Consider the following 13,174-nt stretch of genomic DNA (forward strand, 5'->3'; position numbering starts at 1 on the left):
ACCCTCTCAGGGGAATTCCGTCATGACAGGCATGAGGCACTGTAAGTGTAAACCTCTTCCCCAAAGAATGCATTATTTCTCACCTTATAAATATCTTTGGCCTTCTGGTGATCGGGCGCTAGTCTAAGTACATGTTGGAAGTGCTGGAAGGCCTTCTCTATGTTGTCCTGGTAGTACAGGCACATCCCCCTCACATACAGGGCGTCAGCGTTCATACCCCCTCGCTGTAGGATGTCACTGTGGGAACAAACATACAGACTGTCACTGTGGTGACAAAATGACCAGGTGTCGCACACATGAAGACTACCACAATAAGCATGGTGCAAGCAGTTTTTGAAATTAAGCAAGAAAGTCCAGGGGTCCTTATCACAACTTAAAAATTTGAGGGGCCCTTGTTTCAAATAGTATAATGTTAATACTCAAGAATCCCTTTAACTTTCTGAACATTAAAGAGAGTGATATAGTTCCATTCCTGTCTGAGATAATGAGATTTCTACTGGTGATTAGTCTTTTATCAAGGCAAATGGCAGGTTAAATGTCTTGTTCAATAAATACTGCTATGTAACTGTCTGATTTCACTATGTACACAAATATTCTCTTCCCCATGCATTCAGATTCTCTTGTCCAGCTAATCCACATCACTTCAGTGGGTGGGTGGGGGGTTGGGTCGAATGCTACTTCCAACAGTTTCCAATTATATCACATCATGTCAGCTTGATGCAGGAGGAAAGCAGTGAGTGAGTGAGTGAGTGAGAGGAATATTCCAGCTATATGACGGTGGTCTGTAAAATAGTTGAGTCTGGACCAGACAATCCAGTGATTAGCAGCATTAGCATCAATCCATGCAATTGGGAGTGAGTGAGGTAAGGTTTAAGCCTCTTTTAGCAATATTCCAGCAATATCAACATGGGGGGAATGAATGGGACTTTACAAAAATCGATTCCAGGTCTCTTGGTACAGATAGACCGAAGCAGTGATGAGACTGCATCACAATAGCAGGGTTTGGATCTGTAGGTGATAATAATAATAGTTGTGAACCATGATTCTGTAACCTGATATCCGGTAGTAAATGACGACTCTGTTGAATGTCTAATGGTTTGTTAATGTTGTGATGATCTTCCCTGTTAAGACGAGGGTATTGATCTTGAGACTGGTGACAATCCCGTCACCAGTCTAGCAACTAGATCAGTGTGCAGCACTCTTGGAAAAAGGAACAGGTTGCTCAAATGTTGAAATTTGCATGAAGGTAGATTGTTGCGCGAAAGGGGAATGCTGTGCGAAGGTCAGAGTCTGCGTGTGGCACTGTGTCTGTGCGAAGGTCCGAGTGCTTGAAGCACTGTGTCTGTGCGAAGGTCCAAATCTGCATGGAGGATTGTGTCTGCACGAAGGTCAGAGAGTGTGTCTGTGGAAAGCCCTGTGCTGTGGATTTGAAAATGGGAGAACCTGTGACATTGTGGAAGGTTTGGTAACCTGCTGATGCTGCAGTGTGGAGGGTTGCGTGCAGGTGTTTTCTTTCCTAGAGGAGGGAGGTTTCGTGGATTCACACGTGGATGATAACATCATCTTTGCAGAGGTGTGAGCCTTAGTTAATCTATGCATCGTCGTGCAGGGAGACAGCTTTAAGAGGACGCAAAAATCTTGTTCACTACTGCTTGAAAATTTTAGCCAGGGTCTGACGGTAAAGACTTGCTTTTCTTAGATTTTGTAGCACCCTCCAGTAAGAAGTCAGTGCTCCTACTAAGAGAAGAAGTCTGAAATGAAACAGAAGTTGGTAGCCCTGGTCTTCTTCACAGGTGGAGGTATATTCCTCCCAATGGCATGAATTACCTCCTTGAAATACAAGCTTGAACACATCCTCATTTTGAAATAGATGGGTGCCGTTAGGGTTCAGAGCTGTAGAGGAACAGTGAGGCCTAAGAATTTTCTTCAGAAGTTGACGTTGAAAGGGTAGTCTGCATGAAGTTTTTCATGTATCGTCTGATATACTGTATAGCTAGTTGGAATGTTGTCAGAATGCAGGCTGCGTGAATGTTTGAGGGTGAGTGAACCCATGAAGTTGCATGAACACTGGAGGCTGCATGCAGATAGGGTGCTGCATGATGGCTACACGAAGGCCTGTGGCTGCATGAAGACCGGAACCTGTGTACAGGTCTGTGGCTACGTGAAGGCTGGAACCTGCATGAAGGCCTGTGGTGGCATGAAGGCCTGTGGTGGCATGAAGGCCTGTGGCGGCATGAAGACCGGAACCTGTGTACAGGTCTGTGGCTACGTGAAGGCTCGAACCTGCATGAAGGCCTGTGGTGGCATGAAAGCCGGAACCTGTGTACAGGTCTGTGGCGGCATGAAGGCCGGAACCTGTATGAAGGTTTGGGGTTGCATGAAGGTTTGGGCCTATGTGAAGGCCTGTGGCTGCATGAGGGCCGGAACCTGTGTACAGATCTGTGGCGGCATGAAGGCTGGAACCTGTATGAAGGTTTGGGTTTGCATGAAGGTTTGGGCCTATGTGAAGGCCTGTGGCTGCATGAGGGCCGGAACCTGTGTACAGGTCTGTGGCGGCATGAAGGCTGGAACCTGTATGAAGGTTTGGGTTTGCATGAAGGTTTGGGCCTATGTGAAGGCCTGTGGCTGCATGAGGGCCGGAACCTGTGTACAGGTCTGTGGCTACGTAAAAGTGTGCCTGCATGAATGTACGTAGATGTGTTCAGCAAATTCTTTTCAGCCAAGGGGGAGCAGAAGTCGCATTTATCGTCTGCGGTACAATTGTATGTCATACCGGTTGAACCAATGGTGTGTGGATCATGATTGGAGATATGCAGACACTTGTTACAAGTTTTCATATTGAAAACAAGAGTAAAATTTAAGAGCAACAAGTATTTGTCACAAAGTGACAAAATGTCCCCCGCCTGTATATACACCATAGTACCAAATATGAAGACAATCCAGCGACTAGTTCTTGAGATATTGAGGCAACACCGTTTTCTAACTCCAAAAACAGATTTGCCTGCTGTGACCTTGAACATGGGGTCAAGGTCACCCAAACCAACTGGTGTCTGCGGAGTCTGTATATACACTATAGTTCCAAATATGAAAACAATCCAGTGTTTAGTTCTTGAGATATCGCGGCAACACCGTTTTCCAACTCCAAAAGCAGATTTGCCTGCTGTGACCTTGAACATGGGGTCAAGGTACCCAAAACCGACTGGTGTCTGCGGTGTCTGTATATACACTATAGTTCCAAATATGAAAACAATCCAGTGTTTAGTTCTTGAGATATCGCTGCAGCACTGTTTTCCAACTCCAAAAGCAGATTTGCCTGCTGTGACCTTGAAAATGGGGTCAAGGTCACCAAAACCGACTGGTGTCTGCGGTGTCTGTATATACACTATAGTTCCAAATATGAAAACAATCCAGTGTTTAGTTCTTGAGATATCGCTGCAGCACTGTTTTCCAACTCCAAAAGCAGATTTGCCTGCTGTGACCTTGAAAATGGGGTCAAGGTCACCAAAACCGACTGGTGTCTGCGGAGTCTGTATATACACCAAAATTCCAAATTTGAACACAATCCAGTGTTTAGTTCTTGAGATATCGCTGCAACACCGTTTTCCAACTCCAAAAGCAGATTTGCCTGCTGTGACCTTGAAAATGAGGTCAAGGTCACCAAAACCGACTGGTGTCTGCGGAATCTGTATATACACCATAGTTCCAAATATGAAGACAATCCAGTGTTTAGTTCTTGAGATATCGCGGCAACAAACAGGTGGGACGTACGTACGTACGTACGTACGTACGGTCGGTCGGTCGTGAATACTATATCCCCCGATTCGCTTTCGCGCGGCGGGGGACAAAAAAAGAGGGAAATTCTTTGCTAATTTTAAAAAATAACCATTGAATATGATAAAGGAATGTTTAAAAAAGGTAATCCAAGCCAAATGTTTAATCTGAAAAGGCAAATTGATTAAGGATAGCATGAATTACAAGAGTGAAAGAAAATTCCCCACCAGCAAGCTGAGGCTAAAATAAGGGAGTGATGAGTCAGACAGGTTGGTCAAGTGTCTACAGTGCGCTTGAGAGTGAAAGGAGGGCATTTGTGTGAGATATTTCCTGTTCACTGGGTACACTGCACAAGAATTTCCACTATGTTTCGGGAAGAAGAAAGTGAAAAGCAAATTAGTATGAATGAGGATAAGGTAAAATTAACATTTCTACCTCTTCTGTTCGCAAGTATACCCTGTCACCATGAGACTTGTCTATGAAATGAATCTGTCCAAAATCTATAATTATTTGTTGAAGTCAATATTAAGAAAATTAAAGACCAAACTGGCTATCAAGCTGGACCATGTGGATCTGTGTTTTGACAGGTGCATCCAATTTCAAAAAGAATCCTTGGTACTTAGTAACACCAAAAGCTGGTGTCTGGGAATCCTGCATGCATTCCCTGTCAACTTACTTGGCTAGTTCTTGTGACTCCTGGTAACGTCCTAACAACGCCAGAGCTTCAGCCTTCCTGATTTTAAACTTGCAGCATGCAGGACATGTATCTATACATCTGTCCATACAGAACACAGCCTGCAACACAATGGTTTAATAGTGCTTCAACATACCATGGAGTAGAGGTTTTAACGCAATTACACCTTGTATTCTCTTCAGTAACATATGTAACCTATCATGAAATTCATTGTCATACTCGTTAGTGCTTGGAAGCAATTAATGTAGAATTTCAAAATTGTATGACAGTTTCAAGCAAAATGTTTGTTACTGTTTCATGTTTGTTTTTGCCAAATCAGTATCGTACCTGTCAAAGATTGTCTTCAGCAAAGCATGCAAATGAAAAACTCATGTCTCCTTGTGTTATGAGAGATAATTTAACTGAGGCAACTGTGAAACCAAACAAGAATATTATCACATACCGTCCTAAAATCTCCTTTCTCAAAGCTTTTATCTGCTCTATCCTCATACTCCTGCACTCCCTGTGCTGACTGCAACTGTAACAATCAAGTTTCTCACTAGACACTTCATCAAGCATGTCATGTTCCAGCTTCAGGACAAAGCCAAAGGGAGGGCACTCTTGACACATTTTGTGTACTTGGCTTATTTTGTTACCCATACACAAAACATCTGATATTTCACAGTTTCACTGAAAACAACAGCACATTGACCAATTTCACAGATAGTTAACACAACATGACAGCCAATCTTGAGTAAAGTTTAATTAATTGGTTAATCAGGTATGATCTATGGGATTGAGGAGAGCTAAGTGAGTACAAACCTCATTTTTAGCGACCGTGTTTCCTTCCTCTCTCTGCAGCACCTCCTGATAGCTGCGTACAGCGGCAGCAGCCTCTCCCATGGCCAGGTGGCACTTGGCCTCACGGAGATGTGCCTGCAGCACACAGAAGCCATTCACCCATAGTTAGGAACATATATCAATAAACATAAAAAGTCATTCTATTTCTACAATTTAATTCCAAAAAGGGTAGAAGGCATATAGTTGAAGCTCAAATTAGGCTAGAGGCTTGTTAAAAGAAATAGATATTGGGAGAAAACAGTTAGTCCTCCGAGAATTTCACTTATCCTGCAGCAGGATCTAAGCCTGTGTACTGTTCACATTCTAACGTTTCTACTTCTGGGTGGTAAGCTGACATGGGATTTAACATCGCGTACCAGGTTATTGCACTTAATTGAGTGAGTGAGTATGGTTTTACGCCGCTTTTAACAATATTCCAGCAATATCACGGCGGGGGACACCAGAAATGGGCTTCACACAATGAAGCCATATGAGTCCGGACTTATGCCGATTTTTGCTGATTTCTACTGCTGACAGGCAATATTGGGACACTTTCCATCCCCTGCAGGAACAGAAGAAGCCTTGTCCCATGAATTAATTTACATAATGCTGAACTCAGCCCTCAGCAGGCTCAGAAAATAAAAACAATACCACTGCACTGTAGCTCATCTGACATGTAGTCAACAGTTTAAAAACAAAGACACACACACAACAAAACTTAGTATTAATATCAAAACATTTTATACATAAACGCTAAAATCTAACCAATTGAATAAAAAGGTCTGATACCTTGACCTTAAGATCACAAAAACCTAAAAAACAACGACTTTATAAAAAGCTACAGGAAAACCTTTACAATGTTTCATTGTTTCACTTCATACCAATTGGTCAAAACAGATTTGATAATGTAATAACCTTGAATAGGGTACTTCATCAAATATTTACAATATAGCATGTAAAGTTGACATGTACACTTTGAAATCGATTGCGATAACTTGACATCTGCATCTGTACACAATACGTAAAACAAATAGTGAGTATTGCCATTATTCTGGGGCAAACAGGAAGCATTCATCTGAGTTATTATCAAATACCAATTTTCACCTTAACAAAATTCGGTTCAATTTGTATAGCCTTCCGCGAGTCTTCCAGCGCCTCCTTGTACTTGTTCAGCATGATGTACGTAGCAGCGCGGTTCCCATAGTAGGCTGAACATGAGGGACACAGATCTGGGAGAAAACAACACATGTCAATGTGTGCAAAAGGCTTCTCACAAAATCATGGCATGAAACCTGTACCAGTTTTATCTAATCTCTTAATCAGCATAGGCACCCACACTTGGTGATGAATTAAGAAAACACATGTATTGAATCAGGAAGGCAAGGAGCTACAAATATTGGAAAATTTGGCATCTGAAATGTAAGGATGCTTGATGCACTAAAAAATGTCCACTCAAAATTGTGTGTTGACTACCGACTACACACTGGGAAACACATCATGTACACCTAGTCCAACTTACACTTCACACATGGTTGACAATAGGTTCATCTTCCCAGTGGATTGTCCAATTGCCGAGTGTTCTCCAACTCAACTGATCTGACAACCTGATCCTCGCTTAGTCACCTTTTACAACAAGTATGGGTTACAGGAGATTTACCTGCAATCTCAACAAAACAGGTTGTGTGTGTAGGACCATGGTGACCATCACAGCACTTCACTTAGCATACTGACATACATGGCAACAGTGTCTGAGTCAGTGCTACCAACTGATCACACACAGCAACTGATGACCTGAGCCAGTGCTACCAACTGTTCACAACTGTGTGACCAGAGTCAGTGCTACCAACTGTTCACACATAGCAACTATTTGACTTCAGTAAGTGCTACCAACTGTTTACACACAGCAACAGTGTCTGAGTCAGTGCTACCAACTGATCACACACAGCAACTGATGACCTGAGCCAGTGCTACCAACTGTTCACAACTGTGTGACCAGAATCAGTGCTACCAACTGTTCACACATAGCAACTATGTGACTTCAGTCAGTGCTACCAACTGATCACACACAGCAACAGTTACTATGTGACTTCAGTAAGTGCTGCCAACTTTTCACACACAGCAACAGTTACTATGTGAGTCAGTGCTACCAACTGTTTACATACAGCAACTATGTGACTTCAGTCAATGCTACCAACTGTTCTCACACAGCAACTGTGTGACTTCAGTCAGAGCTACCAACTGTTCACACACAGCAACAGTTACTATGTGACTTCAGTCAGTGCTACCAACTGTTCACACACAGCAACTGTGTGACTTCAGTCAATGCTACCAACTGTTCTAACACAGCAACTGTGTGACTTCAGTCAATGCTACCAACTGTTCTAACACAGCAACTGTGTGACTTCAGTCAGTGCTACCAACTGTTTTAACACAGCAACAGTGTCTGTGAGTCAGTGCTACCAACTGTACACACAGCAACTGTGTGACTTCAGTCAGTGCTACCAACTGTTCACACCAGGGGTCCGGAAAATTTAAAATCCCAATCGGACATTTACATTTATGCCACGCCCCCTTCAAACAGCGTGTTTTAGTACGACTTTTTACACACAAATTACAAGTTGTTACGTATTCTAATATGATGAATTATGAATTGTTTCAATTAATTAAATTGTTTAATTCACCGGACAATTAATAACAAATAATATCATTTTAGATATATATGGAAAACATACGTTTGTTTCTGTTATAATAACGATCTGTCAACGTTGTGAACGGTCTAATTAATATTCATGAGTCTGCTCAAGTGTACGCGTTGTAACATTTGGATCGAGACTATTATCCCATATTTGGTTATCACGTGACCTCACGGGAAAAGTTGTTGTTTTTTTAAACTAAAGATTATTTAAAAACAAGACAGATAATATAATCCTAAATCCTAAACTATCGTTGATAGCAGTAGTTATTTGAATACTTTTTCATCTGTACTTAATTATTGACCATAAAAAATTTGATATCGATCGTCCGAGAAAGCAAAATGGCGGTCAATCAAGATTCAATATACGACTAGCTACTGAAAACAATAAAATCTGCAAATCCTCGTTGTATGTCAACCAAGTGAAAGTTGTTAGCCACGACTTACAAAATGATCATTCAGACTTTGAGGGTCTGGCAGATCCGCTCGACTGATCTGCATCGGTCGACTGGCTGTCGTCACGCTTTCGCTTCTTGACTGAGGTTACGTATCGTAGCATTGTGAGGATAATGAGGTACATCGATGATGCAAGGTATTTATGTACAGTTGTAAACACATTTTACTCAAATAAACAAGATGTTCTCAGTAATAAATCCTCGATTAATCAGTGTCAACTCAGTTTATTGCCTATTACAGTGATTGACCGATTGGACTATCATTCTAGGTACGGTGTATTTACAGCAATCAAAACAAACAAAGCTCGTCAATGTAGATAATCTTCATTGTGTTACAACTGCAGACAGAAATTGCTCAGTCCTAACTGTTGATCATGTCCGGTCAAAATTTAAGAATGTCCGGACAGAAAAATTTAAATGTCCGGTAAGCAATATTTTAGACCGGACATTTGAGATTCCCAATCGGACATGTCCGGCGCATATGACAGTTTCCGGACCCCTGGTTCACACACAGCAACAGTTACTGTGACTTCAGTCAGTGCTACCAACTTTTCACACACAGCAACAGTTACTATGTGAGTCAGTGCTACCAACTGTTTACATACAGCAACTATGTGACTTCAGTCAATGCTACCAACTGTTCTCACAAAGCAACTGTGTGACTTCAGTCAGAGCTATGTCTGACCTGAAATCATTAATGCGGTTTTCCTGTTTTCGAAGTGTCAATTTGACTCACACAGTTTAACAAAATGAAATGTCAATATTTGAACGTAAAGCAGATTATTTTTTTCACAAAATAACTATGGCAAAGCATGCCGCCATATTGAAGGACGATAAACTAAGCTCGGACAGGTATGGGCCTATCTTAGATTTACGACAAAGTTAAGATATCTTAGGGCTACGATAGTTTCGAAAAATAGGCTGCGATATCCTACGATTTCCTTACGATAACTTTACGATAATTTTATGCCATGACCATTTCGAAAATCTAGGCCCAGATTGTCTTGACTGGGCGCCACCGTTTTGTTTGAAGCAAATGCAAGCGATACGAGAGGTTGAATCTGATTGGTCAATAGGAGAGGCATAGAAAGGACATAACTCGTAATAGCCACTGGTGACGCTACGATCAAGCCCAGGAATTCCAGCCTAGATTGGCAAGGGTGGAAACTGGACTTTTAAAGTCAGTTAACTCTCTTGCCTCGGGAAGATGAGTTAGCCGTGAAAAGTGATATTGACAGAATACTCACTGATTGCTTCTGTGTAGTGGGACAGAGCTTCTGTATATTTCTGCTGTTTGTAGAAGGTATTACCCTCGGCTTTCTTCTTTTCTGCTTCTGCCACTATTCTGTTGACAAATAACACATTAAGTATGGTGATCTTAGTATAGTCATGGTTGTGAGAACTCTCAATTCATTTATAAATCATTTAAACCAAGTATGGTCGTGTGCACTACCATATATTTTAATAGAGCTGCTTTTCCTTGTTTCATGTATACACATGTGTGTTTTTTTTCAATCTGCACCACAACCGATCTGTCCTCAGACATGCAGACATGTCAGGTATTACAAAACTAAATAAACTGTTCACCAGCCCTAGTGGCTATGTCATTCTGAAATGTTGTGAGTTCCCCCATAAATAATTTGGCTCCAATGTTCTGAGAATTTTGAGGAACAATGCAACATTAACTGGAATAACACACTTAATGCAACATTTCAACTATATTTTACTTCAAATCTAATAAATACAACTACTTAATAGCATAAAAGCTGTTACATTTTCAGTTTTGTATAACACTTTTGTTTACAAGTAACTTGAACATTGCTGAAATAGAAAATTGATTTGGAAGGGTTAAAAAATCAGTAAAAACAAAAACATCACTGGAAACAGGTCAAGTCAGCGTTAGAAATTGGCACTTGTCCTGAAGTCCTTGCCAAACTGCCCAGTAGTTAAGGCAGCATGAGGACTAGTAGACATTTGCCTTTTAAGGGTGTTGCTATATATCATTATAAGGACTAGTGGATCAAACCTGTTAGTTTCTACCATGTCTACTGCTGCAAGTCATGGTTAACATGCGCTATCATCTCAACACGCAATGTCATTGAATACGCCCAGCGGTGTTGACAGTTTTGAATATTTCTTAACTAAATATAGCCTGCTGCGGCGCATTTTAGAGCAAGCGCTAGATTACAAGAGCACTTTTATTTTCTTATTTATATTTCATATATATTTTATATATATCTTTTATGTCGTTTTTCTTGTAATTCAAGTGGCTACAATTGTTATGAATGGGAACTAATATACATATATTATGTTTTCGGTTCATTAACAAATGATACATTTTCATTATTATGCACAAGAATGCAGTTTATTAGGGATGTCACATTGGCGCTGAACACATCCAAATGTCGCCAGTGTTAGGGTAGGTTACCCCAAACTCTATCCTTAGCCCTTGGATCCCTTTTACTATAAAATCCCCCCTTTACTATCATTAGGGCATTATAGATATGATAGCGGCTCCTAATATTCTTCACACAAAAACGTCAAGTAAAAAGGATGAAATGGTTTTGTGTTGAATATTTTGGCTACTAGAAACTGTCCTGGAACATTGACCGGCTACATTTTTACAGTACTGATTCAAAAGCGAACCCACAGTTGTGTCATCAGTAGCCATGCTCATGCCTCCCTCGTTTCTTACTATTATCCACATCATCCTTACAGAGTTCCCTACCACACCTTTCTGTCACAAAAATCACCTGACGAATTATTAAATACTGTATCACTCATGCGTACTCGTGAGTCTGACGTCTGACATCTGGAGCCATTTTCAGTTTGCCCCATATTGGCTCATTCCTCACCACTCAGTATCTTGTAGATTACAGAATGGGATGAGTGAGCCAAATGTCATCAGGATCATTCATAAGTGTCCGAAGACTAAAGTTACGAGACACCATGTCTATCCGTAAACCTTTGTACGTGTCCGTGACTTATTCGACCCTTTTTGTTCAGTTCCGTAACGTCATAGGCATGACTAGGTAAATTTGCACTTAGTTTCACAGAGTGGACGTAGCTCTGTCGGTTAGCCATGTTAGCTGTTGGGCTAACAATCCAAAGGTCGCGAGTTCACGTCCTACGGATTCTCACAAAAACTGGCTGCTTGTCTTTGAGACATGTGACCTATGACAGAGATCGTCCTCACGAGAAGTTGTGGTACTGTATTGTAAAGGTGCTCTCAGATATGTTATGCCCCGCCACTTGTGGACTACATTTTGTTTCATACAGCAGACGTCATTGTACAGCACCACACAACAGACGCCTGTTAAACCTCAGTTGACATGACAAACCAAGTGCCAATATAGCATGAGCAACGACATCCATCCATCAGAGATACCGGGGCCCTCATCACTGGTATGACCAGGCTACCACATATGATCAGCCAGTTCACAACATTGTGAACACCAATTAATTGACAGTCCGGTCAGCAGCCGCTGCTTTGCTGTTATCAGAACGTTCAGTCATAGAATCACACAAAATAGGGGGATCACATGGAAATTCAGTTGGTCTTTTACTTGGTATGAATTCATCTTATCATGCATAAAATAGGCAACAATTAAGATAGTTTTAAAATGGTCGGAGCAGATTTTCAATTAAGCAATACTTTTATGTTTGCATACTCAATTAATGATAAGTGTTTACTTAGACTATTCCAGAACATCTTCAAAATTCCACTTTCGTTTTTTCACACGTGCGTGAACGTGTATTTATGGCAACATAATGAACATTCTTAGGCCTCTCAACTTGGCTAACTCAAAGAGGGGTTGACTAAAACCAAACTCAACTCTTCTTCTGTCAAATAGACACCTTCTTCCTCTTCTGTTTGCATTGTATCCGCCTCGCACATTTCTGTGTCCGACATGTTGTTGCGATGGGTTCGAGACGTTATGAGAAAACTCGAGACTTGGACATCATCAAACCGAAACCGGTTTGGCTGTGCATAGTATTTTCGTAGCCACGTATTACATACGTTTACTCGTAAAACACGCATGCAAGGTTCACATGTTTTCTTTTTTAAATGACATCAAGAAAACATATACATTTTTCTTAAGTAATCAAAAGGAAAGGGACAAAAAAGGCTTTTACGCTGGATTTATGTCCGTAGGTATGACCATTTTTTCCGGTCTTGGTTTTGGAATCAGTGAAAGGTGTGAAACTGGTACCAAATATTAAATATTCATACAAATGGGGTAATTATAAACTGTAAGATTGATATACATAATACAATATGAGCTTGCTTAAAGTGAATTTTGAATGACTTTACAAACATCCTAAAACTTACAAGAGTAAACAATGACAATTATTAGTTTACAGTTCCGGAGTAGCTGCTATCAGAGAAATAAAATTTATTTTATGGTCTCTGTTGCAAAGGTTTCAAATTGCAATTGCTCCATGTCATCAATGACAAAAGATAAGGATATAATTAAATCTAAACATATGTATCTACATTTTTATTGATTCTGAGTTCGGTTTCTCGGCAAAAACGATGTTGGCCAGTGGAAGAGGAGGGTAGAAAACTACCTTTCCTTGTGAAAGTTTGTATGTATGCTCTTAGCTTGAGGGGAAAATATTCGGTTGGGAAAGTGACCCCACCCCCAACCCGTTTAATGAGTTTTCAGGTTCATTTTCAAACTCATCTAAGTTGTTGCAATATATACTATGTTATTATGTATATTTAGTGTTTGTAGTCGT

General features: G+C 40.8%; 1 protein-coding gene across 1 annotated transcript in view; it reads right to left on the bottom strand.

The window, feature by feature from the left end:
• LOC139463753 (dnaJ homolog subfamily C member 7-like) overlaps positions 1-12,379 on the bottom strand; it is a 34,514-nt gene extending 22,135 nt beyond the window's left edge. The window contains exons 1-7 of the mRNA XM_071245025.1: positions 12,268-12,379; positions 9,679-9,776; positions 6,389-6,513; positions 5,267-5,380; positions 4,908-4,982; positions 4,448-4,566; positions 84-237 (exon numbers count right to left, since the gene is read on the bottom strand). Coding sequence (XP_071101126.1) covers positions 84-237; positions 4,448-4,566; positions 4,908-4,982; positions 5,267-5,380; positions 6,389-6,513; positions 9,679-9,776; positions 12,268-12,344 — 762 coding nt within the window. The 5' untranslated portion in view covers positions 12,345-12,379. The remainder of the gene's footprint in view (positions 1-83; positions 238-4,447; positions 4,567-4,907; positions 4,983-5,266; positions 5,381-6,388; positions 6,514-9,678; positions 9,777-12,267) is intronic.
• Positions 12,380-13,174: the final 795 nt, after the last annotated feature.

This window comes from Haliotis cracherodii, unplaced genomic scaffold (genome assembly GCF_022045235.1).
Source record: "Haliotis cracherodii isolate W230 unplaced genomic scaffold, xgHalCrac1.p SCAF_16, whole genome shotgun sequence".
Lineage (NCBI taxonomy): Eukaryota > Metazoa > Mollusca > Gastropoda > Lepetellida > Haliotidae > Haliotis > Haliotis cracherodii.